This window comes from Lissotriton helveticus, chromosome 9 (assembly GCF_964261635.1).
Source record: "Lissotriton helveticus chromosome 9, aLisHel1.1, whole genome shotgun sequence".
NCBI lineage: Eukaryota > Metazoa > Chordata > Amphibia > Caudata > Salamandridae > Lissotriton > Lissotriton helveticus.
This window is the reverse complement of record NC_136070.1, coordinates 1,150,663,179-1,150,690,945: the sequence shown is the minus strand read 5'-3', so window position 1 is coordinate 1,150,690,945 and position 27,767 is coordinate 1,150,663,179. Positions and strand designations below refer to the sequence as shown.

At 43.9% G+C, this 27,767-nt stretch overlaps 1 protein-coding gene across 1 annotated transcript in view; it reads left to right on the top strand.

Moving 5' to 3' along the window:
* Positions 1-27,767, top strand: part of CACNA2D3 (calcium voltage-gated channel auxiliary subunit alpha2delta 3) — a 2,522,256-nt gene that overhangs the window by 730,273 nt on the left and 1,764,216 nt on the right. Inside the window, exon 4 of the mRNA XM_078662383.1 lies at positions 16,361-16,420. Coding sequence (XP_078518509.1) covers positions 16,361-16,420 — 60 coding nt within the window. The remainder of the gene's footprint in view (positions 1-16,360; positions 16,421-27,767) is intronic.

Below are 27,767 nucleotides of genomic sequence, written 5' to 3'. Positions count from 1 at the left end.
TGTCTGACTTCATGGATAACTCTGTGACAGTTCTACCGTTCTTTGACTCCTTGCTGAGATGAGCTTCATATTGGTGGCACCGATGAGTTAAAGAAATCATGGCAGTCTGCTGCATATGACTATGAGTAAGTAACTTCGAGCTCTGTGTGTTAGAATGTTCATGGCAAAAATGTATACATTTCATTCAAGGTGCAATACCCAGTTTGTTTAAGGTGTGTCACTACATTGCTGAATTTGACCTGGTGCTTGCAGGTGGGGCCATCAGCACTCTTTTTTCAGGATGGGGCATCATATTATTAGTAATCAGACTTTGAACAAGAGAAAGAAAGTCAGCAAAAGGTGAAATGGGTAGGAGGAGAAAAATGGAAAAACAGCGACAAAGGGAGAAAACAGGAATTAAAAAGAACCTGGAAGTGAGATACAGGGGCAAGAAAAGTATGTTGGTGTAAGAAAGAGACATAAAGTGAAATCAAAACTATACAGTCTTGGCATTTGGCAACCCCAATGTTCAGCAGTGACACAAGCAGGCTTCTGAAACAAATGGCACAATCGAAGCAGTGTTGTCAGATGCTGTAACCTCTTTGAGGTGGTGAACAGCAACAAAGGAAACAAATAACCACTGGAGCCCAGTCAGTTCCACTAATAGTGTGTGGCTGCGCTAATGTGAATCAGCTTCAGCTTCATATCAAGCTCTGGGTGCTGCTGCAGTGTCTTCACTGCCCCACCTAGATTCTGATCTATTTATGAAAATGTCCCTTGGGCATCTTAGCAGAGGCAGGAATGACGTTGAGAGGTTACATGGAATGCCTCTGAAGGGACTGTCCTCACTCTCGCCAGAGGAATTGCTTAGAACTGTCTGTATGCATTGCTGAGGAGACTATATAGGCTTTATTTTCTGTTTTTCTAAAGGCCATGCAAAGCCTGGTGGCATGGTAGGAAGCTGTTTATATATTACAAATGTTAATTATTATCAGTGGGCTGAAGAAAAGTCAAAGGTTGAGTCAAACAAGCCAGGAATTCCATTGACTTTTCCCTGCCATAAAGAACTTTGAGGGCTCTCCAACTGGTAGAAATACCATTTATCCCTCCAAAATGTGTGAAATCTAAAATAATTGTCACCATCTGACACGTCTTTTGTTTTTAAGAATGCCCAACACCCCCAATGCCTCATCAGGGTCTCTGCGAGTAAATCGCTGTAAATCACATTTGTGCCACCTAACCTTGTCCCCAACCAGCCTGCAGTCAGGTGAGTAGGAATCACTCTCATTGAACACAATATTGTTATAAAGTGGTGTCTCTGATGATAGGCTGACTGACACCTGAAAGGTCAGCAGCTGCACCAAAATATTTATGCTAGGCCCGGAGCTGGCATTCCTACTGCCATGCAAAAAGCAAGCTTAATTTCCTCTGGAAGCCTGGGCACTTAACTCCACGATGGGTTGCCGTGATCTACCACTGTATGGTGCCTTACAATAAGATCATGCAGATTAACTGTTCCTGCTCAGGGGGAAGGCTGTCACTGTTAGTGTAAAGTAATACTGTTTCTAAACTTTTGCTTTTCTACCTTCTAAATTATCTGAAATTTCTTGTGCAAGACAGTTCGAAGAATAATTTCTACCCCAGTCCCTCTCCTAGGAGTAAAGAGCATAGAAGTACCAATGAGATGGAGGTCACACCAATATCCATCAACGTAGTCTGGATGTCATCATTTTGAGGTTGATTCAAACAGGAAGTGAGGAAACAGGGACAGACAGGAACATGTTCTGGATGCAGGAGAGCTCTGCATTAACTGCATTAAACCCTTATCTCTTGAGGAGTTTCCACCCAGTTCTGAGACATGTTTTTTGAAGCTTGAGACACCTTGCCCTTAAGCCTTCACAACTTTCTCCCACAAAAGGAATGTAGGTCAAATATTTGTTCTTTATTACATCTTTGGATTTTAAATGTACCCAGGGTTTTTGGATTCTCTTGATGGTAACCGAGAAAATAAACAAAAAACATAGCTACATTTTGGCTTTTGATGCAATAATGGGAAAACAGTGCTATGCAAGAAAGTGTATTTTTTTCTAAAAAAAGGGCCATTAACAAAAGGGTTACTGTGTTCAGATCATCATCTTTCCAGATTTCAGGAACAGGCACAGTTGTAAAAGAAAAACATTTTTTACCAGAGTTTTTGCATTCTTCTAACTGGTTGTCCGTTTTTTCTACTGATTTATGGTTTTAACCTACTTGCAATTTGTTGTGGAAACAGGTGTACAGCCAATAAGTGAACCCAGAAAGCTGTACATTTTAGAAAACTAGACAAAATCCTGAAATCAGCAATGAGTTACTTGTGTAGATTACTCGTGGATTTCTCAAATAAACGAATTGCTGAAATAAATAAAATAATGAAAATAAGTTATTTAAAAAAGCAATTCAGTAACAACGATGTCATTAGTAATCTTTCCCCTCTTTTTTCAAAGGTAACATACTGTTACGTCAATCTGAATGTTGTGGTCTCAGGTATATATCGTTTGAGGGTGTTTGTTGTGTGTCCAAAAACATGCAAACAACAGGGCTGCAGCTTAGAATGAGTTTTCAATGTGTACCCACCATACAACAATTCATATGGTCAAATCCAATGAATGTAAAATAGTTATATAGAAACCCTACGCATTTATCAAATGTGCACAAGATACTGAGTTTAGGAATAATGGTTATTTGTGCAGCTCTGAATTTGGGGTTGCCCATACTATCATGTGATGCAGAGGTATTTTGCTAAATGTTTACAGCCGAACTCGTAATCTGGCCCTAAGTCTCTCCTGTGAGCCTTAGATAGGCACCGCCGCAGCACCGTCCACCCACCATGGATTTGAATTGCAATCTGTCAGGCGGTGTGAGAATGGCTTTGGTGGTCCACCCGCGGAGCACTGGCACTCTGCAGGAGGAGACCAAAGTCATAACCAGGATCTTAAACAGGCACCACCATGGGACCACTGCAGCGCGTTACTGCATGGGAAGTAGTGCACCATGTTATGCGTTGCTTCCCGCGCAGGAACTGGAAGTGCATATTTACTGGGGGCACAACATGTCCCCCCCCCCCTGCATGCACCCCTAGGCACAGATGAAAAAGAGGGCCCTGTAATGGCCCCCTTCGTTGCCTCACCGCCACTCTTTTCACAACGGTCTCACCGCTATGAAATGAGTGGCAGTGAGGCAACTGAAAATATGCTCGGTGGTGGCGCAGCGGCACTGCCACGCCACCATCTTTGGCCTCAGACCTCTGCGAGAACGCTGTGGGATCCTTGATCTGTGGCAGTCACACTAAATTCTGCTGGTGGGTCCGCAGTGTGGCGGAGGACAGATCTGCACCACAGGTTCAGCGGTTCTATGCACCACCAAACTTGTAATCTGGGCCAAAGGCTTGCTGATGCTGAAAGGCGCGAAACTGAATCTTTGTACTGACACTAGGCTCAATTCCACGGACCTGATAATTCTCGCCTCGGTGCCTATTCCAATCATGGAGTCCCACTCTGCAACTTTGGGCAATAGCTTGCTTAATCTCCACAACGGCCCCCACAACGCTAAGGATGCCTGGCCTCCACCTTGGGGGTGCCCAGGAGTGGACACCTCACAGGGAAAGCCAGGATGGGTTCCACAGCGGTATTCGTACAAAGCGCCTAGAGACCCTTGCGGGTGAGTAGTATCAATTTACATTTACATTGGCATCTCTGCACTAAGGCTGTCTTATTGAATAAGGCACTTTATCTGGCATGTTGTTCAGTTGTCCCTTGAAAACGTTTCTTTGTGTCGGCATTGAACAATGTATTTTATCCATTGTACGTTGCAGATTTCTTTTATTTTCATATTCCAAATTCCTGTAATTGTTTTTACAAAGGTTTTAATTAATTATGCAATGAAAGCAGATTTGGAGTTTTTTTTCCATCTTGTATAGTAGGGAGGGAAAATAAACATTTATTCAAACCAGTGTAGATGGGAAGAGATTTCTGGTCACTACCTAAGGTGAGGCACCAAGTAAACAAACAGCCTCAAAGGTAGTCGCAACCTCGAGTGTGGGGAGACTGATGCAAATGCAAATATGATCTAAAGACACCCCTCCTAGTTCTTATCAAATGGAGGACCCACCATAATCTTAAAATAGTTTGAGGTGCATAATTAGCACTAATGTAACCAGCCAGTCAAAGCAGGTCTCACACTCCTAGCACACTGCGGAGTGCAATGATTCCCAATACAACTCTGGAATTTCAGCTTCTTCATCAAATCCACCAATTTTAAAATCATGGAGACATCTTAAATCCCAGGCAGCATCACATGATTTCTAGATATCAGTGAAGCAGTACTTGAAGTGAAGGTCTTTAATATTCTTGCAATAGCTTTGTCTGTAGTTTCTTGACCTAAAAACTAGTGTCTCACTCCCGCCTTGGTGATTATACATAACATTAAAAATGAAAATGTGCCTTATTGATCCTGACCCACTACTAATGTAGCACAACTGCGTCCATGGTTTCGTAGAAGCTACTTTAAAGATCAGTGCACATAATATCTAGTCTCACAGATATGAAATCACAGAGATATGTTTCTTGATCAATTGTGTCATGGTGGCCAACATGTTAGCATGAATTGTGCACATACCACAACACTGTTTATTCTTGCGGTCTTGCATCTAATCAGCATGAATGTTCAAGAAATTTCAATAATTGACTTTGCACCTCTGCTAGGACCTTTACCTGCCATAATCTGAGCAGCACCTTATTGCTAATGTCTGCCTCTAAACCACAAACTAAAAGCATTTCTCTCTGGCAGTCACAGAGAAGAATTTTCTACAACTAATATATGTGATGAAATCCACCCAAGTGTTAAACTTGCCGACACCACCTACAGTCTTTATAGACCCTCCAATGAGGCCAACATATCTGAAACCCCTTCTTCACATACTCTTGTTCAACATCCTGCTCAGTGACACACTTGTTTGACCACCAAGAACTGATTTTCTGCAAACTATTATAGCCCAGCAGGAGCAAGGAGAGCAGCACAGCAACAGCTGTAGGTAGGGACCCCGCTGGGAGTGCACAGAGGAAAGCAGCTTGGTAGGAATAAGGATAACATCGACAGCTGCATGTAGGGACACGTGGCAGGAGGCACTACTTCTTGGATATTTACATCCGCCATATGTTGTTGGCTGATACCAACACTGATGGACAGAGCTGTCAGCCATTGCCTAAAACCAGCAAAACCGCAGAAGCTAATGGCTGAACGGGTCTATTGAAAAGCCCCATTCTGTATAAGTATGTGTATTTGCATGTTGTGTATTGTATGAGTATGTTATATATTGTGTTTTGTGTTGTGTCGCATTGTGTGGTGAAAATAGCCCAAAATCAAGATATACACTGGACATCGTACAGTATTCTACCTGGTTCAAGAAATGTATTAACATTATCCTCGTAATTTTAGCCCATAATTAACCTCATTTACAACTTACAGTACTGTAATGGTATGAAATGTGTCAATGAATTAAAAAATATGTACAACATAACTCTCTGGGGGCTCATTCCATGATAAGCACTGACGTTGTAAATATTGCTAATTGTTCTCATTTCTAACCACTCATAAAATTATTAATGATGCTATATTTCTCAATAAGCATAGAGTTGCCACGATACAATAAACCAGAATGAATTCATGAGTTACGTTAGAAGAAGAATTGGCAAAGCCATTAGGTGCTAGCCTTAGATAGCACGCCATTATTTGTTTAGTTACCTTTTTTGCAAATATGTAAAAATAGAAATCAAAAGTTTATAAGTAAGAGAAATAAAAATGCTGAAGTCAAAAGTGTTAAGCCTACGTGTGCAAATAAACATTGGAAAAAAGGACTCTTCTTTTCAGGCGACTGTGCAAATCTGCTTTTTTTAAATACTTTCATTCACGGTTCAAGATAGTCAAATTATGAAGGGGCTTACTTCATTCCACCATGTTATAGGCTGCCGTGGAAAGAAAGAAAATGTGAATGACACTTGAGTGGACCAATGGATGAAGCGGGCTGACAAAAAACCCTCTTTGTGTATATACTTGTATGCATTTTTATTAGGATTTCTAAACATGAGCCTGGTAAATAGCTAACGCTGCCCCTAGGCTAGAATTAAAAGTGCGATTTACTGCTTTCACAATGTATTCCCAGCTCCATTATACTATCACATGGTTAAAATGACGTTTTATATTTTTAGTTCAGTTTCCGTCCTATGGTATTGTTCCACTGTTGAAAATCATTCTAAACCACTGGTTAGGCACAAGGAAGGGGAACTTCAGGAAGATGTAAAGGAGGCAGGGAAGGCCAATCATTTTGTATGGGCCCCTCTACCAAGTACGTTAAGTGGAAGTTTGGGAAATCCGTTGAGGTCTGCCTCGATGGCCCAGTTAAGGGGACTCAATTTGAAGCTCCATGCCAGTTCCAGGTCCCACATCATGTGAAGCCCTAGGTAACAAAGGTTTAGACGCCGGATCTGCAGGGTAAGGAAGACACGTTTCATCAGCCCCGTCTCCCTTCAGAGGGATCAGCAAGAACTTAGGCCAGTTCACTGTGAGGCCTGATCCATCCCCGAAGGCATTAAGTATAGAAAGAAGGGGGGTTCCTCTTTCCGCTGGACCGCCTATAAACAGAAGGATGTCATCAGTATCCTCCGGTACCTTCTCCCAGTCAAACTCCCAAACTAGGTGTTGTATCGTATTAATGAGGTAACGAGTTCTGTGTCAAAAGAGAACATAAGAGGATACAGGGGACATCCGTATCTGGTGCCCCGGCAAATAGGAAATCAAGGGGGAGAGTACACCATTCACTCGCACTCACGCCTGAGGCCTAGCTTACAGGGTATGGATGCAGGCTCGGAATCTGGGTCCGAGCCCTATTTTGGTCAGCACCTCCTGCAAAGAAGTCCAGTTCAGAGAGTCAAATGGTTTCTCAACATCCAGGATCATCAGTGCCATGGCCATGGCACAGTGTAGTCCTGGAATCTGGCCAGGGCAAGGTGAGTCCTAAGGATCCAGTGTCACTGCGGGGGAAAAGCCACATTGGTCTGGGTGGAATGTGGCCCAATACATTGGTAAGACATCGCGCCAGCACTTCGGCCTTGATAGACAAAATTGGCTGGTATGAATAACATTGGTCTGGGGGCTTGCTCGGCTTCAACAGACCCACAATAGTAGCTAAGTCGATGCCCGGTGGGTGGTGGCCCCGCTCAATCACTTCAAGGAGCATGTCTAAGAGAGGGGGCAAGAGGAGACTTCATAACCTACAGTAGTATTACATAGGGAACCCATCCATGCTCGGTGTTTTGCTGAGATTTGGGTCAGTTAGAGCACTGCCGAGCTCTTTCACCATTAGGGGTTGTTCAAAGGCCTCTCTTTTGTCTGGGCTCAAAGATGGTAGTGGGAGATCTGCAATAAGCAGACTTGCCTTCTCATCTGTGAGGGACGTGACCTCACAGTATAAAAGGCTCCCAACATGTGCACACTTTATCTAGACAAAACTGGCATAGGTCAACCTGCTCTACAAACAGGCGAGGGCCCAGTGGTTCCGATAATGCCCTCCCATCCTGGGATTCAAGTTGTAGAATAGAGGACTCCAATTGTGCTACGTGGGACTGTGTCTTGCCAGCAAGGCCCCTCGGATGGGAGTGGGCATGTCCACGCATATTGGACTTGCAAGCTCCCCATAGAGTCCCAGAGGATTCCACCAAACCCTGGATGATGTCAAGACATATTTCTAGGTCTGTTTCCAGGACTTGGACTAGCTTCTGATTGGTTAGGAACCAGGCATTAAGACACCACATTGGAGTAACTTGAGCATGGTCTAATAGTCCCCAGACAAGGATATGGGAGCCACATGTGTATGGGAGGTCAATTGCTGGCAGCAAGCAAAAAGAGTTCTATGTGGGTGAGGAATCCGTGGGCCGCTGATAACGGGTGCATTCATGTTTCTTTGGCTTCCATATCTGGCAGGGGTCGCAGAGCCCAGGCCTGCTGCCCAGCTGACAAGGCTCCTCCCTTATCTGGATATTGTACCAGAGCCTCAAAGAGAATCCATGAGACCCATGATGTTGTTAAAATCATTGCCCATGATAAACTTGCCAGTAGGGAGGGAAAGCACCAAGGGGTATATTATCAAGGGGTTTTATCTCCGCTTTTTTGGCTTTAAAAGCCAAGAAAGCGGAGATAAAATTATCTCCCTATTACCAAGCTGTCGCTAACACCAGTTAGCGACAGCTAATAGGAGATAGCGACCATCATGGGCCCCACTTTGCATGTCAGTGATATTTATCACTAATGATATGCAAAGTGGGCGTGCCAAGATGTTAGCGACTGGAAACAGTCGCTAACATCGCTATCTCCTATTACCAACTTTTGGAGATATTTGCGCTAAGGGCGAATATCTCCAAAAGCTAACACCTGCCCTGAGCAGTTCTTAGCCATGTTATCCAATGGGAGGTGGATAACATGGCTAAGAGCATTTGCTCGATAATGCATGAATATCGCTGACTTTTCAGCGATATTCATGCATTGCGGGCGTTTTTTATCGCATTTGCGATAAACCTTGCTAATAGCAAGGTTTATCTGCGATAAAAATCGCCGATGTGCGGCGATAATTTTTGTCTCTAAACAAGTTAGAGACAAAAATTATCGCTAGTTGTTGATAATATACCCCCAAGTCCCTTATAGATGCCAATGAGGAAGTGGCCAGTTGTGGGGGGATATATATGCTAAGAAGATGGAAATGAGGAACATCTGTGGAGGCTTCTACCAACACATATCGCCCTAGGGTATCATGTGTGATACAGGACACTGCCATCGGCAAGGAGTTATGAAAGAGGATCACTACACACAGAAAGAGAGTGGCTGTAGCCAGCATGGTAGTCTCTGGAGTACCCATACCTAGCCAGGAGGGATCAATCTGCACCCAAGAGATGTGTTTCTTTCAGCATCCTTATTTGGGGTCACGTTTGTGAAAAATCATAGAACCGTGGCTCTGTTAGCATGGTCTAACAGGCCATTAACATTTCACATCAGGGCTGTGAATGCCTTCATGGTGGGTCAAATGATGTTGTGAGTAAAGCCCAGTGGAGAGACGTTTGAGGTGTTCAAAGTTCAAGGGACCACCAGGTGGTCTCACTGCTTGCAAGTGGGTAGTAGTGGACCCCTAGAATGAACTAAGCTGGAGGGTGTGTTTGCCATGTGCAGTGCCCAACAAAGATAACTGTGACCCAAACAACAAAACCCATTAAACAAAACACTCCCCCCCCTAATTCTCCCCCTCCCTGCACTTCTCCCCAATAGAAGCATCTGTTGCCCAAGAACTGTTCCCACTACATGGTAGATGGTATAAGAAACAGAGTCTGAATTCGTCGCCCTGAGGATCCTGGCCTTTGTAGCCAGTAAAGGATAGTATGGTGCTGGTGTGCCCAAACGTATAGAGATAAATGAAAAAATGAAGCATCAGTCTCGTTCAGCACCATCAAATCAGGTACCACCACTCAATACCCGAGATCGGGCCTACCTTACCACATCCTCCTCCAGCACTTGCAGGTCTTGTGTTCTTTCGTGGTCTGAGTCCGAAGTGGGCACGACATCCTGGCGGTCACAGCTGCCTCTAAAGGGAGCGCTTCCTGCACCCGGACCCTCTACCTTTGGCAGCCGGATCATCGTGAGTGTGGTGGCTGGGGCAGCCCCTACCAGGGAGGTGGCGGTGTCAACCAAATCCAGGCTTCATCTGGGTAATTAAAAAAAATGGTGTTTTGCCCTCCACGACAATCCACATGCATACTGGGAAAAGGAACATGACCTGCAGTGCCATGGCCTGGAGTTTCTGTTGGACCTGGTCGTATGATTTACATTGGGCCTTAACCTGTCTAGTGTAATCTGGCAACACCATTACATGTCCGGCTTCAGACATATGTTGTTCTTTGATCCTCGCTAAAATCGCTAAAATCATATCCCTGTTGCGATAGTTCAGGATCATAGCAATCATAGTCTGGGGTGGGGGTCCCAGAGGGTGGTGATTTTGGTCCAAGGATCAATGAGCCTGTTCAACGATAGAGCATGGCGACAATCAGATAGGGTCAATCCAGGATGTAATCCACCGCTCTAAAAACACTGCAAGTGTGAACCCTTCGAGAAATCCTTTAAAGCAAAGGTTATTTCTTAGGCTCCTATTTACAATGTCTTCCGCCCTTGTTGTAAGGGTCTTAGGTGTTGAGGTCAGGTGGGGCATTTCAGTTTTCAGTTCACAGACCACGTCTTCCAATTCAGAGCTACACCACTCCACTTTGAAAACCCACGCTGTAGTATTGTGGGGATCCAGGGGAAGAAGGGTAAAATCTATTCCACCTCTCCTATCTTGGATTCAATGACTGAGCTGGAGTTCTGAATTGCTTGAAGTATCACAATGGTGTCTCCCCCGTCTGGAGCCTAGACAGTTTGGATTTCTTCTTGGCCCCCTTTGTAGCTGCCCATAGGGACTGTAAATTTGTCAATTTTAGAATGCACTGGGGTCACCGGGGATTTTATGCTCAAGGTATGTAGACTCCAGCCAACCTGCCCTGCCTTAAGCTAGATGCGGACAGCACAAGCAGCCAGAGCCAGTAGGTGCCGGTCGGGCAGCACAGGCTATGGCCGTTTACCCCCCTACCTTGCCACCACTGCTGAGAAATTCCAGCTGCAAGGGAACCGGGAGGACTCCCTTGCCTCCGAGAATCGATGGTTGGCACTCAACTCCTACTCATTCTAGTCGATGGCACCACGCCTCATCAGTCGATGACACCACACCTCATCCGTGGTTGCCAGGGAATAGGAATATATCTCAGGGCCAGGTGGACACCAGCAATGGCACTTGGGTGGTTCTGTAAGATGGAAGTCACCGCCACGTATACAAAACCATGCGGCTGCACCCCGTGTACCTCATAGCCGCCAATGCTGGTGGGGCCGGCACCCTATCCTGGTCTGCTGGCCAAGGGACCCTGACAATGCCCTTTCCAGGGGATACCCTGTTCTCGCAGGCTCTCCCTCGATGCATGGGTGAGGCTGAGAGACCCCGAGCACCACATCAGCAGCCCGCCCTGAGCCACAGCTGCCCTGCCACACCACCAAAGCATGCAGAACCTCTGGGGGTCCAGTGCATTCAGAGAGTATGGTGAGGGTGCCAAGCTGCATGCCCGCACCACCACTTAACAAGCACGGGCTGAGAAACGAGCGTCATCTTTGCCCCTCTGCCCTACAGATCGCTTATTTAATGCAATACCTCTTCCCACAACGAAAATTAAAGAGAATGGCCAGGTTTTCGATATACTTTCAATATTAAAAGATTTTTTTTTTAATAAAAAGTCAAAGTTCAAATAAACCAGACCTTAGTTTTCAAATGAAGAAACACTCTATGTAGGCATGTAAGTATACATTTGTTATCTGTGTAACACAAACCTAACTAAAATACAACGAAGTAAAGTTTGTCAATGAGTACTTAGAGGGGGCGTTTGGTTCTGAGAGTGGAGGTGGATTACCTTTTGCTATATATGTGTTCTAGGGCATCCACTGAAACATCTCTTGAATTGTACATTTTTTCCTGCTCGTCCAACAAACAGTTAGATAATTCAATTTTTAAAAGTGAAAAACCTTTATGCGCTGAATGCTGTCTGAATGTTTAAAAAATTGTTGCCGCCATGAAGGATCCTCCACTATCAATGTAGAGGGGTTGGTAATGGAGTTTAAACAGATAAACATGACTAAGCACAGTGATATTACAGAAATGGACATAACAAGCTACCATATATTCATGTGTCTGAATCTGAGTAATATTTTTCAGCGTATGTAGTCATAATTGGCACAAACTAACATATTTCCAATGAGTTGTTGCAGTCCTTAATCAAACCTATGGTTACCTGATGATACCATGTCATCTGGAACATCATGTTCCAACGCTGGGCTGTTCACGCAAAACCCATTCTAATCGAAGCCTTTAGTCTAATTGGTTAAAATGAGTTCAACCAGTTTGTTAGTCATGGCCATGTACTAGATTGTTAAGTGAAAGATCTAGCAGGTCAATGATTGTGTGGCGTCATTACGTAAAATGTAAGCATAACACACTTTCTTTATAAAATAACCTTCCTTTAGGATGAATCTATTTGTCTACAGAATTTAATCTTCAGTGACCTACATTGCAGCACTATCAGATCCCCAAACAATACAATTCATTATCACAACCTGCATTAAAAAAATCAGACCTTCCAGTTACTCACTTTTCCTATGAATCACCATCAACACATTTAACACAACTCAACCCACGACCTTGGCTGTTCAGCTGCACTGCACCACCTCATTTATTGGTCCTCATCACATAGTTACTTTCCAATATCGTCACATGCTTTCAAATGATTTACTGTCCTTCACAAAATGTTTCATCACAAACAGTCCATTCCAGGTCTGAATCACTCATTCAGTTATTTGCATTCTGCAGTTAGAGTGTACAAATGAAACTGATGGTAACGCAACTGGAGCAGATTTCGATGCCTGATGAGTGACAATCCTCAGAGAGATCTGTGTTGTGTTGATTTTAGGTTCACCTACAGGCAAGCACTTGATCGCTAGTAAGAGAATCATGTTACTAATTTTTTTTTAACCCTTTCGCTGCGGGCGTTATTCCCCCGCTGCGCTGGGGGGCGGGGGCGCGCACAGCGCCCCGGTGCTGATGACGAGCTCAGCTCGTCAGACAGCACAGTGCTTGTGTGCTGATGACGAGCTCAGCTCTTCACGGGCACACCCGTTTTCTTAGAACGCTCAGCACAGCAGGGGAATTATCCCCGGTGTGAGCGTTTTAACGGCCATGACGAGCTCAGCTCGTCATCAGCACACGAGCAATAATAATAATAATAATACTAACCTATAAAACTTTCAGCTGATGACAAGCTCAGCTCGTCATCAGCATGGGAGGGGTTAAAAATGACTATATATACTTTTCAATGAACCAAGATGAAAATCGGCAACACGTGGTTCCTGAATGAAGACTGCTTGAAAAGGAAGTCATACCCAAACCCTTATGCAACGCTTTGCCCTCTAAAATGCAAGATGTCACCAGAGAACACTGAGGCTTAGGAGTTTGTCTGACCTTCCAACTGAATGTCTTGGGACCACATGCTGGCAGGTAGCGAATCTGTACTTCAAGCTAGTGTAACAAAAACTAGGAGAGTACGATCAGGGGGGGCGCATGTTATCCTAAACAATGCCTCCATTTTATGGAACTCTCTGCCTCTTCAGCTAAGGTCCATTATACAGCACTGTGCATTCAGGAAATGTGGCTTTTCCAGACATTGCAGTAAGACCCTAAAACTGTTTGTTGTTGCACCCAGCGCTGGGATGCCTAAGGATAGCCATGCGCTTTAACAAGAATTATTTATTAATAATAATAATAATAATAATAATAACCTATAAAACTTTCAGCAGTCATAATCACTATGCATATCTAAGGAGAACTCCCAGGGCAGATCCTATCAGATCCCCTGGCTTCTATCAATATTTGCCTTGAAGATGGGTAGCACATATTCTCCTAGGAAGACAGTCAAAGGGGTGAACAACATCTGGCTCTCTGCTGGTGTATGAAGTAGGAGTGAACAAGGCTTAAGCAAATACAAGTATGTCATTAAATTGCTGTTTTTTGGTTAGTCACACATGTATCGAAAGTGGTACAGGTGAAGTTGGGATACCTAATTTGATTTTAGACTTTTTAAGGCCAGGTTATATGTGTGATGCATTATTTTGAAATCATTTTCCAAATCTGAGTACCAAGTTAATAGTTAGTAACATTTTATTTAGGAGAGCGGTGTCAGATAGCATTGCAGCACTAGCCAATTTAGAAAGTGCAGTATAGAAGGGGTGAGAAATCCTGGATCCCATCACTTACCGCAGAGCAGCTACATACCGCTGACTTACAAGGATTGAGGGGGATATGTACAAGGAAGTGGCGGAGCGTGTCATTAGCCTCCTTGGCTTAACGACACGCTCCGCCACTTCTGAAACGCAAGGCTGCACCATATTGACAAGAATGTGATGCAGCCTTGAGTTTTCCCCTGCAATGGCGCTAAGTTTAGCAACTTAGCGCCAACGCTCTGCGTGCAGAGGTGTGTTGTTTATGCATCCGAAGGTGTCCCTTCCTGCACATAAACAATCCTAAAATGCAATTTGGTCACTTTCATGCGTGCTGCTTCATGAAGCACACATGAAAGTGGCAAAATGGCATTTGTTTTAAAGGTTTGTTTATGTACAGGAAAGGACACTTACCTGTACATAAAAAACCATGGCATTTTGCTTTTTCCATGTGTGCTGCACAAGGCATCACACATGGAAAAAGCAAAACGAGTAGAAATAATGCATTTCTCCTCTTTTTGCCAACTTAAGACCAGTTTTCCTGGTCTTAATTTTGGCACTGCTTCCTATGTATGCCATCCTTGTACAAAGGGGGCAGTGTCAATATAAATGGGTGTGGCGGTGGAATGCCCACCACAACACCCACTGCATGCCCCTTTCATGCAAACAATAGCGTGAATGGGTGCCTTATGTACAAGTCAGTGTTAAGCCACGTTAAGTGACTTAACACTGCCTTGTACATAAGGTTCAGCCCTATCGCCACCACAAAGTCTGTAAAAGTGATGTTGTGGTGGCGATAGTGGCTTGTACATATGCCCCTGAGTTTTTAATAGTTTCACTTACCTGATTAAAAGGCATGGCCATGAGGAAATTGCATTGTTCAGTTTTTGCAGGGTACATGGGTCTGGGGTCCGTTTAGCAGACCTCAAACCAAAGCAGATATTCGGGACTGAGAATTACAAATAAGAACATGTGTGTGCAAGGGTTGTTGTGTAAATGTTGGCTGTGTGTGCATTCACACAATAATAAGCACACATTAAAATAATGTAATATACACTAAAAATGAGCATGAGATATAAACTTTATTGATGCTTATTTCCCCTTTGCAACACAAAAAAATGCCAGGGTGAAACCTTTTGTAAAAAATTTCTGGTATTTCCAGTTGCGCATGAAATTCTTGAAATGACGCAACTAAACCAGGTTGTGCAATTTCGAGTCAATTCAGGTAAAAATCCTTTAGCTGGAGCACACAAATAAAATGAACTGACAGAATGTGAGATCTTTTGTTGGCAGCGCTTATGTTTTCTGCAGTATTTCTAAGCACAAAATGTGTCGCTGTGTCCATATATAAAGCTAGATTATAGATTTGAATTTCACACAATTTTGCGTCATTTTTAAAAAAAAATCATGTAATTATGCTAAAAGGATTTATGCAAATTTCAAGCATGCCTACGCAAAACCCGGGGGCTTATTCACCAGGATTTATCTCCGAATTATCCCCACTTTAACGCATCAAAAGTGGTGATAGAATTAATACCCCATTCACAAGCTGGTGCTAACTGCAGACAACACCAGCATTCCTGCGATAACTGCCCCCAAGTTTATCTCCACGGTGGACACCACCAACTAACACTAATGAGATGCAGAGTAGGCGTTCCCGTGCAAAAACACACGAGAAAACCACAACACCACATTCACAACGAACTGCCAGATCTGCGAAGCGAAGCAAAAACAGGGGAGAACCTGCGTTAGCACCAGGGATTTTACACCTGCTTTTTGCTGGTGTTAAGCAGGACGACTACCTGCAGCATCAAAGGGAGCCCAGCCAGGAGCCTTTTACAATGCAGGTATTCCAGATGGAAGGTGTCTGCCTAAGTTAGCACCACTAAAATGACAGTATTTTTGGATAAAACAAATGGTCAGACTTCGAGGGAGCTGATTGCCGCGGTCACCATGCTGCCAGTCTCACAGTGACACCTGGCTTCCAGCAGGGGCAGTGTTGGGCCGGCAGCTAGAAGTAATGATGATGGGACTTTTCGGCCGATTATTGGCCATTCGCAACGTATCGCCAGCTAACGCAGGATTTTAAATCGCCATCGCGATGATTAGTACGTGGGTTTTGACACCCCTTTCCTGTTACGCTCGCTAACATGGTGATATTAATTAGGGTTAGGCATCATTAACTTTCATTGCGATAACTGACATTGGCGATACTTATCGTCCGTCTTGGTGAATATCCCCCCCGTTTTCTTACGTTTATGCGTGCTATGCTGAGGCAAGTTCTCGTCAACCTATGTGAGTGCATCTCGATGTTAGAAAACAAAAAAGATATCAGTTTAAAATGCAGCTGAATGGTCTTTCTTCGAGTCATAATATCTCGCATGTTTAAAGTGCGTGTATTTAATTTATAGCTGCAATACATTGGCTAACAAATTGTAAATAGTATTAATTTCTGTTTTTCTAGCGGCTTGTGGAAGCAGCGGAAGAGGCTGACTTGAAACATGAATTTGATGCAGACCTACAGGTAAGCTTGCATCTTTCAAGAATCAGATGGTTACTGAACAAATTTTAGGAAAACAATCACGGAAAATAATGTACACTGTTTGTTAAACTCTATAAAATATGCACCAAAGGTTAATTAAAATGAATTAATGATGTCGGTCGTCATCTTGTTTAATTGAAAAGAGCTATCTTTACAAATAACGTGTCGCATCAATTACTGGAATAATATACACACTGCACTGAAATTACTTGAAATAGATTTAGAAAATATATTTTGTTTAAAACTGCATATGTACCTTACCTAATAAAAGAGTACCGACGTGGCTGTGAGATGCCAATAGGAATAAGTATAAATAAAAGAAATATAATCACTCATTTTCAGGAAAGGATGTTTCTCTTCTCCCGAGGAGGAAGCTTCCTTCTTTATATTTAATAAACCGAGTTAAAAAAAACTGGATTAAAATACAAATGAGGCATACAGTCCTGACAAAGACACAGTGACAATTGGGTTTGAATGCTGCTTTTGACTATTACTGGAGAAAGTTTGTCCTAGTTATAAATTCAGAACACTGAGCTGTGGCACATATTGTGCATAATTCAAATGGAATATACCCCACGTTTGTGCTTAAGGCGGGAAATGTTAGATTTATCGTAGTGTCTCGTAGCTGCCAGGGTGCGGTTTCTTCAGGCAGGTGACCCACAACTCACGCCCCTTTCACTCCGTCTCTCCCAGGCCAGGCAAATGCACGTGGGTTCGGGTGGCATCTGTGCCTTCTCTGAACTCCTTCGTTCATCAGATACACCAAAGCTACACTTGCCTCTGGGCATGGGTGTCCTCAGCAGTGAAGAACAGCAAAGAAGCAGGAAGAAATCCCTACGGTTGAGGCGGTATGCGTGGGATAGGATAGTCTGCAACTAAACGAGCCTAGTTCAGTTTTATGTGAACATTTCCACAAGGGAGAATCGTTTTGTTTGCGTCAGGGTTTAGAATTGTCTTCGCGATTTTAATCTGCTATAAATGCAGCAGCCACTGTATACAGAACATCTGCGTTGTATTGATGCGTGTTTCTAACCTCATGTTCAAACAACCTAAGCTGCCCCATAACCAGGCATCCCTCCAAAGTAGCTCATGCCCTGCAGGTGGGTCCCCACCTATCTGTAAGTAGCTCTCATGTGTGAAACCTAGCCTACTAAATACGTAGCTGTTGCCTAGTTGAATTAATGTATGTATCACTAAATAGAAAAGTGATTATTTGAGATGACAATTTGTGTATAATTTCTAAACGCATAATGTGATGTTTGGAGAAATGGTCGATTTTCCCGAAATATAGTTATAGCTGCAATTTTAGTGATAAATCAACTTGTGTTGGGGAGACTTATGACTGATATTAACTTGGTGCCAGGGGAAGGGGACTTAAGCTTTGGCTTTTATCTATTACCCATGCAGAGATGTTCCACATATACAACGCGTTTGTTATTACTCTTGGAAATTGTGCCAGATGCACTGAGGTGATCACTGCCATAATCTTGCATATGGCTGCTACTAATGTAATCTTGCCTGATATGGTCACCAAGTCATCTTGAATAATATTAGAAGCTTGGGTTGATGTTCATTGAACATAACATTTTACAGAAAAGGTAGGAGACCCTCGCCCTAAACTAACCCACTGATATGGGAATCACCCCACCAACTGTCTATAATAGTGATGGACTATTAAAAACTGACATGATGTTTCCACTCAATTTCAAAATGTTTTGTAGACTCTTGTTGAAATAGATCCTGTTAGAAATGGGGCTCTCTAGTTGGCAGAGGTATAGACCCTTGCTTCTAGTCAGGGTTAGGGGGATACAGTTTTAAAATAACCCCTGCTCACCACTTGGTTGCTTGGCATGAGCAGATAGGCTTATCTCAGAGGCAGTGTGTAAAGCATTTGTGAACACCTACAGTAATACAGTGAACACAACACAAATGGACACCACACCAGTTTAGAAAAATAAGTAATCTTTATCTAAACCAAACAAAATCAAACAACAAAAATCCACAATACAGTAATAAAAATATGACTTTCAAATGGAAGAAATAGTTCAGTTCTAAGCAAATTGCAGATGCGTCAGTACCTTGGAAGTGTCGTACACACAAACAAAAAGGGTCCGCAGGGAAGGTGATGCGTCAGTTCCTTACACTCAGGCAAGGTGATGCATTGGTTCCTTGCTCCAGGGGGAGGTGATGAGCAGGGGAGGTGATGTGTCAGTTCCTTACCGGTCAGGAGGTGCTGCATCGGTTTCCTACTGCTTGGGGAGTTGATGAGTTGGTTTCTTATTGAGTCCCCCAACGATGTGACAGACCTGGTGCCTCAATGCGAAGCGTCGATCCAGGACAATGAGTGGGTACTTGCATCTGCACAGCAGGGCTTGCGTCAGAATCAGTGCGGTGATCTCGGACTTCGGAGATCAGTGCACTCGATGAGGCAATTTCTCAAGCCGCTGGCCGGCGCTGCGACCATTGTTCCGGCGATGCGTTGGTACCAGGTACGGATGAGTCACACTTCTTGTTGCTACATTGCTTTTCCAGCTCTCAATAGCCAGAACAACCTCCAGAGGCCCAGAACAGTTACAGGCACCTCTTGGCAGGTTAGAACTCCTAGCAAGGAATTTCAGGGGAGCTGGTGGCGAAGTCTTTGTGTCCCTTAGACTTCAGAACAAGAGGCAAGCTCTTCTTCAAGCCCTTGGAGATCTTCCTCAAGCAGGGGACACATCAAACAGCAAAGTCCTTTTGCCTTTCCCTTGGCAGAAAATGGTTAGAGCGGCAGACCCTGATGCAGAGGTCTAGCCCGGGACCAGGGTTCAATCCCCCGCCTCGGCGGGTCTTGGGCTCAAAATTCCACGGACCTGGTAATTCTCGCCTTGGTGCCTATTCCAATCATGGAGTCCCACTCTGCAACTCTGGACAATAGCTTGCTTAATCTCCACAATGGCCCCCACAACGCTAAGGATGCCTGGCCTCCACCTTGGGGGTGCCCAGGAGTGGACACCTCACAGGGAAAGCCAGGATGGGTTCCACAGCGGTATTCGTACAAGCGCCTTGAGACCCTTGCGGGTGAGTAGTGCGCTATACAAGTATTAATTTACAATTTACAATTTAACCCCAGAGAGCACATAGCACAGGGGCAGTATCCTTCATCAGTTCCTCCAGTGCTTCTCCTTGGCAAAGGTTTCTCTTGATTCCCAGAAGTGATCTAAAATTCTGGGGTCTGGGCCCCAATATTTATACAGCAAACTCCTTTATTCTTGGGTGACAGAGAAGATCTTTGTCCAGCCCAAATCAGTTCTGTCTTCTCTGGTGCGGCTGCTCAGCAGAAGGTGGACACAGCTTTGTGTAAGGCAGACAGGATCTATTCAGGTGCAAGGTAAATCTCCTCCCACCACTCTAAATGCAGCCGGGCCTCTTCAGGTGCCAGTGAAAACTCCTCCCCCCTACTTTGAATGCAGCCCAGTTTTATTCAGCCCAGCCCTGACTCATTCAGGAAAGGCAGGACAAATATCAAACCCCCCAACCCCGGTGGCTGAGAGAATGCACATCCCCAGCCCCTGTCACTCCAAAGTCAGACAGTCAATACACAAACCAGCAGAGGCACAAACGTTGGCTAAGCGAAAAAATTACCACTTTCTAAAAGTGGTATTTTCTAACACACAATATAAAAATTATCTTTACCAAAAGTTACATTTTTATATTTTGAGTTCAGGCATTCTTAACTCCATCTTTCGATCTTGTCCCAATGGGAAGTTATATTTATAAGATGTTATAAATAAACTCCCATTCTATCCTATGGGACAGATAGCCTTTCAATAGTGAAAAACGAAATTAGAAGTATTTCACTATCAGGACATGCCACACACATGAGGGTATGTCCTACCTTTCACATACACTGCATCCTGGCCACAAGGGGAACCTTGGGCCTACCTTAGGGGTGACTCACATGTAAGAAACTGTAAGTTTAGTGCCTGGCAAGTGGGTGCACTTGCCATGTCAACACAGCAGTACTAGACTGCACACTGGCACTGCAATGGCAGGCCTGAGTTACGGGCTGTTAATTTGGGTGGTACAATCAGTGCTGCAGGCCCACAAGGAGCATTTGCATTCCAGGCCCTGGGCACACATAGTGCACTGTACTAGGGACTGACTAGTAAATCAAATATGGCAATCATGGAATCACCAATCCATCATAACAATTTACAGGGAGAGTATATGCACTCTAGCACTAATCAGCAGTGGTAAAATGCCCAGAGTCATAAAACCAGCGAAACAGGTCGGAAACAGAAGGCCACAAAGGAAATAAATCTGGGGATAAACCCACTGTAAAAGCCAGGTCTAACATATCCTCTAGTCTTTGTATTTATTCCCCTTGTACATCTAAATGAATCCTTGTGGTGAGGCAGAGTAGAAGCTTCTTGGAGCTAGGAGGGCTTCATTGGTCCATTGAAAATACAAACATATCCACCTCAGTGACTTAATGGGTATGGGTACAACCAAAGTGAGAAATTTCAGTAAGGCCTCTCCATGGGATCATGAATGCCAGGTGGGCCTTGCTAGGTGTTATTCAATAACTGAAAGCCAAATTTAATTTACATGACAAATCTAAAACATGACATAAAATCAAAAATCTAAACTTTTTTTCTCATAACATAGGTGCCAAATTCTTTCATTTTAAAACAAAAATAAATACATTATGCATTAAATAAGAAGGAAGGTTTTATAGCCTGGTGACTTGTAAAAATAATATGTGTCATCACGTTGACAGCCTTCAATGCACTGGCGGCTCAGTAGAAATTATCACTTCTCTCTAGCCCCTTTTAAAGGTAGAACACTGATTTGCAGGCATTCACTGGGACACACATTTGTTACCTCGGAGAGTGGCCTGTAATATATACTATATAGCATACAGAAAAGAGACACTGCCAACTCAACCATCCACTGAGTTACTTAAATAGGTAATCTGATAATCCTTGAAGATGGATTTAGTTTTCCAAATTTACAGAAGAATTGGTGATATTTTGCTGATCTTTGGTCTATCTTGATTAGTGCCATGAACTTAGAAAGATGACACTTACCTCTTTATGGACTATAACACATTTGCGGTGTCCAATTTTTCTTTCCCATGTTGCTCCAGGAACACTGGGTGAGGATAGCAATTTGAACGGCTGATGTCCCTTCTCAAAATATACTCCTCAATGTAGATCCCCACATGAATAAAGTTGCTAAAGTTTTTTTTGTTTGCTGGTTTGTACTGCAAATCATGATTTTTCTCAAAGGAATTGGCGTTGGATCTTACGTTTGCTTTAATGGTTGTCTGACTATCACACACAGAGTATTATGAATGATGCATACAGAAGTTGTCACTCCCAAAAAAAAAGTACATTAAACTCCAATTATAATAGTGGGTGAACAGGATAATAAAGGCAACAGGTTCTACTTGAAAGTTATGGAGAACACGCACAGTATACATTCTTGCCTTAAAGTAACAATAATGATTGTGCCTGATGTTTCACTGGTCAAACTCTGGACCTTAGTTACAATGAAGCCTTCCACATAGGTATGTACTGAAATGATTGGTGAATTTGGTGTCTGTAAATTAATAGGAAATGGAAACCATTAAATTAATGCAATCACTGTGCTTCTGAAAGTTTTAAATGGCAATTCGCTCAAAGATTAGAGGGTTAAACACCTCTTTTGAATACAGAGAATTAACCGCTTTCTATCACAAGGGTTGTGATTGGGGAGATATGCATTTCATCTTCAGGTTACTGGGCATGTCATCAGCATTCAGTACTAAAAAAAGCACCAAAGCCTAGGCATATTATGAAAAACAGAGAAACAAACATAAACAGACTAGTTTTAATCCTCTGCTACAACTTGTTTTGACAAATCAAAATCCACTATATTAACATGCTAAACACTGCTTGCTGGGCCTCATTTACGAGGTTTTGGTGAAGGGCAGAGCCGCAAGGATTACTACACTGCATCAAAAGAAAAGAGCAGGAATGTGCTATATCTATCAGATACAGTGCATTCCTTGACTTTTCCCCTGTGTTGGGCACATTGGCCTGTCATGCCCCAATGCAGGCACCCTTGCACCATGGCTCAAGGGTGTCTGCGTTTTAGGGGTGCACAAAAACAATCACAAGAGATGTTTTCCTCTTTCTATGTGTGCTTTAGAATGCAGCACACATAGAAAGTGGAAACATGAGGAGAAATGAGGATATTTCTCCTCGTTGCGCCTTCTTAACACTACCCCTGGTGTGCCGTTAGAATCTGACACATTCTCAGGTTTACCATTCCTCGTAAATCTGGGAATGCTTCAGATTCCATGGGTGGTGTGAGAGAACACCCACAGCAAAACCCATGGAACACCCCTTTCATGCAGTGTTCTGCCTGAAAGGGGCACAGATTTACTAGTGTAGATAGGTACTAGGTCCTGATGAAATGCACTGTATCACCCTGAACATACAGCATGAAACATGTCGACCACTAGCATTGCTCCCCTGGACCATATAGACAGCGAGCAGCCTCTCTTTCTATTTTTTAACAAGGTGGATTACCACTTCATTAAACTTTCCTTGTGAACTATCGAACCTTTTTTAGCACACCACTCAATCACATCTACACTCACACCTAGGGCCCTTACACCCACGGCACCATCCGGCAGGAACAAAAGATCTCCGCTAAGGAGCCCCTTTATGGGTGCCCGTCAGGTATTGCACCGCCAACCCGACGAGAAGCGAATCCATATGATGAAGCATGACACCTAGCTTGCTGGGTGTCTGATGATTCTAGTTCCGATAAGGAGCAATCCCCTCCTTTGTGCCTCCCCTCACATTGGTTCATCCACTCAACCCCCTTACTGGGGAATTGCATACCCTCTCTTGTTCCTTAGTATTTTGGGCATGTACGCTGGACCCCGTTAAACAGTCCACCTTGTCCCTCTCTTTGTTTAAGACTAATTGGCACGGGCAACCCCCGCAGACTTATCTCTAGGATACCATAAAGTATTTTTATATACTGATTGGCCCAGTTATAGCAGACGCTATACCACCACTCCACTGAGTGCCGATAGCCGGGTCTCCTACCTGTCATGGAGGATACCCCGGGACTCAGCTTTAACGAGGAAGCAATAGCCGACATCCTGAGAACAGCTCCATCCCTTCTAGGTTCTAGAGGGGCGGCAGCCTCAGGGTCACTCACTGATGACTGGACTTCGTTTACACAACTTAAGAAAGAATGGCTTGAAATCACCCTCCATGGTGCCCTAATGACCGAGTACCTGCGGGCAAACATCGCACCCCGTGGCCTCATAGTTAACATCTTGCCTAGAATTTTTCTACAGTATGGGCCATTCAAAAAAGATTGGTGACAGGTGTCATGGAAATGCACCAAAGACCTATTGGTCTTAATCATCAACACCGCCAAAAGACTGGCTGACGCCCTCCTGGTTAGGATACAGGTGACAGAGGTCGTATTGAAAACATCGATCCCCAAGACTGCCTTTTCGTCTAAACTAGCTGAGATTAATAACGAAATCACAGAGAATAGGGAATTCCTATTGAAATAAAAAGTTACCAAACTACAAAAGGATGTGGCCAAATTCGATAAAGAAAGGGTTTTCCCCTACCTCAAGGACGACTACACCACATCCAAAAATAGTTACTCCTCAGACAATAGCTCAGACATGGGCAGTAGAAGGGGTTCATCTAACAGTGACCTCAGTACTAGGAGCTGAGGCAACCGTAACCAACGGAGATCCATTTTTCCACCGTACCCCAACTTTGAAAATGGGTCAATATACCACGGTCCAGTTCCTCCATCATGGCAATACCCAATGTACCCTCAGGGCCCACCACAGTACTATCCAATGAACAACCCCCCTTTTTTGAGCAGAGGCTGGGGCAAAGGAAGAGGGCAAAGAAGAGGAGCACAGAAGGGAGTGCAATGGCAGGACCAGACACCACAGTCAGTAGAGACAAGGAGCATGAGCAGGGGAAGGAGGGCTTAATAGTCAACCTTTCCATGAGAACCCTTACCGCCACTGAAATGACTGTCCTGGAAAAGGGTTTGGGTTTGTCCCCACACCCGTTCCTGACAAATTCTACAAGATGTGTGAACTGAAACAATTTTTCTGAAAAGTGCGACATAAAGCGTTCTTTCATGACAAGCGCCCAACCTGAACAGGACGACACTGGATTACGCAATCCTTCTACTTTCACCCCAGTAACAACATGGTTCCACCTGAGATCCTAGCTTTTGAGGGTGCTGTACTGAAGGGGCTGACTAACATTCCCCGAACACCTCTATTCCACAATCTGCCTAATGCAGAGAGAGAGTCTGCTAGGCTACTAGCCAATGATCAGAACATCACTATTAAGCAGGCGGACAAGGGAGGGCGATCGTTATCCAGTCCACCGTGGACTATGATAAAGAGTGTAGATGCCAACTCAACAATGCCAACCACTACACCCCCTTAACAGTGGACCCCACTCCCCGATTGACTGCTGAAATAACATCTCTGATTGTAGAGGCTGAAACCAATGGGTGGATTAGCAAAAATGAGGCCAGCTTCCTCCACACCAAGGACCCAAGACTCCCTATTTCTATACTCTCCCCAAAATCCATAAAAACATCTCACCAGTCCCAGGGATGCTCATTGTGTCAGGGATAAGGTCCTTGCTTGAACCCCTGTCAAAATTCTGTGACCATTTTCCCCAGCCCTTGGTTAAGACATACCCTCATTCGTGCAGGACACCACGGACGCCCTCCGTTTGATTGACAACATCGAGGGGTGGGGAGGGGTGGACCTCTTAGTGACTTTGGACATGGAGGCACTGTATACTAATATTCCACAGCAAGCCACCTTGGAGGCTATTGAGTCCAGCCTCCATAAAGAGGACTGGACTTCACCCATGCCAATCTCATTCATCATGAACTGTGCCACCTTGGCTCTGACTGAAAACTTCTTAAAGTATGACACACTATTGTTCCGTCAAACCCAAGGTACTTCCATGGGGAGTACCGTCACCCCTAGTGTGGCCTGCCTCTACATGGCTACCTTTGAGGAAGAGGTCATTAGGAATCTCAACAATCCATACAGAGACAACTTGACATTATGGAGGAGGTACATAGATGACATCCTCATAATGTGGAAAGTCGACTTAATCACCGGTGAGGCCTTCTTCACTTGGATCAATAATCAAAATGTATTCTTGAAATTTACACACACAGTATCGGATTCTAACACCCCCTTCCTTGACCTAAGAATATGGCTCACCAACACGGGTCTTAGCACCAACCTCTACAGGAAGGCGACAGACAGAAACAGTCTCCTCCTATATGATAGTCACCACCCCCAGTCACTCAGAAATAACCTCCCCTTCGGGCAGTTTCTCCACATAAGAAGAAACTGTTCCACCCTGCCTGGTTACAAAACGGAGTGTATAAATAGGGGGGTTTACCCAAACATAGTCACTGGGACCTGGGTTCTGTAAGTACTAAGAGGAAGGGGTTCCAGCGTGAGTGAGATATTAATTAAACAATATAATAACTTCATACAACCAATGAATGCATCCACACTGTTTTATTCACAATGGGATGGGGTATACTCAATATACAAGCAACTCATCAGAACATAATAGACGGTTGTACAGTGCCCCAGGGAGGAAGAGGAAGGGTGATCAAGAGAGGATATTGTGATGGAAGGGAATGAGTGACAGTAAAATCAGCCAGTTGGATACACAGTATTGGCGAAGTATATACAAAACAGAAAAGACCAATGGTTCAAAATTTGAATAAAAAAATGTGTTATACTTCACAAAATACAATGAATGTAAATATGATGGCGTGAAGTTAACAATCAACCAGGGTGTTGTCGACGTTTGATCCATTACGCTGCGAGCCGCCTACTTTGGATAACGCGGCACGATTTGTCCTGAAATAAGTTATTGAACTTATGCCATACTCATTTACGTTTGGACACGTACGATGGCAAGTGATCCCTTGTGACCACACTTCTCGACCATCATTTACTAATTAAGTTTACAACTAAGGTTGCTGGCCCCACATTTTGTCCTGATGAAGACCCCACAGCAAGGGCACAATTAATCCCTGTGAACTCTGGAGGGTCGAAAAGTCGACAACACCCTGGTTGATTGTTAACTTCACGCCATCATATTTACATTCATTGTATTTTGTGAAGTATAACAAATTTTTTGATTCAAATTTTGAACCATTGGTCTTTTCTGTTTTGTATATACTTCGCCAATACTGTGTATCCAACTGGCTGATTTTACTGTCACTCATTCCCTTCCATCACAATATCCTCACTTGATTACCCTTCCTCTTCCTCCCTGGGGCACTGTACAACCGTCTATTATGTTTTGATGAGTTGCTTGTATATTGAGTATACCCCATCCCATTGTGAATAAAACAGTGTGGATGCATTCATTGGTTGTATGAAGTTATTATATTGTTTAATTAATATCTCACTCATGCTGGGACCCCTTCCTCTTAGTGGTTACAAAACGGAGGCTCAACATCTACAACATAACTTGAGGGTAAGAGGTTATCCACCACAACAGATCAGACATTCATACAAGAGGGCTATGAACAACCTGAGAGAGGTTTTACTCCAGGCCACAGAAAGGGAACCCACTGACGTGCTCGCCTGTGTCACATCATTCAAGCAAAATTCATCCTTTATTAAGAAAACAATCAACAAACGTTGGGATATAGTGAACTCAGGGGATTTAACTCTCTCACGTCCCAGGTTGGCATTTAAAAGTACATCCAACCTGAAGGATACCTTGGTGCATACCGGACCCAGAATCAAGGAACCAAGCGCCCAAAGGACGCTATGGGACCTACCCCCATTACTGGACACTATCCCAGTGGGGGTTGCTCTGTCTGTAAACAGACGAGTGATCTCTAGGAGATCCAACTGTCCGAGACCTTTACTTGGCAACTCAACCGACACACTAATTGTAATACAGCCAGATATGTATACCTCCTCACATGTCCTTGTGACAAAAGGTACATTCGGATGACGCTGAGGCAGCTCAAGTTACGTATTACTGAACACAAAAGCAACGTGAGGTGCATGAAGACTTCTACAAAGCTTTATACTCACTGTAGGGACCTCAACCACAAGGCAGATACCTTGAAATGGATGGTCCTTGAGTCACATCCAGATATCACACACCAAGCACTCTTCAGAATCGAGCAAAGATGGGTGCACCGCCTGGCAACCGACACCTGCGGCCTGAATGATGGCATACCCTGGGCAGCCCTGGCCAATTAGCAAGAGATGCCTTTGGCTCCACTCATG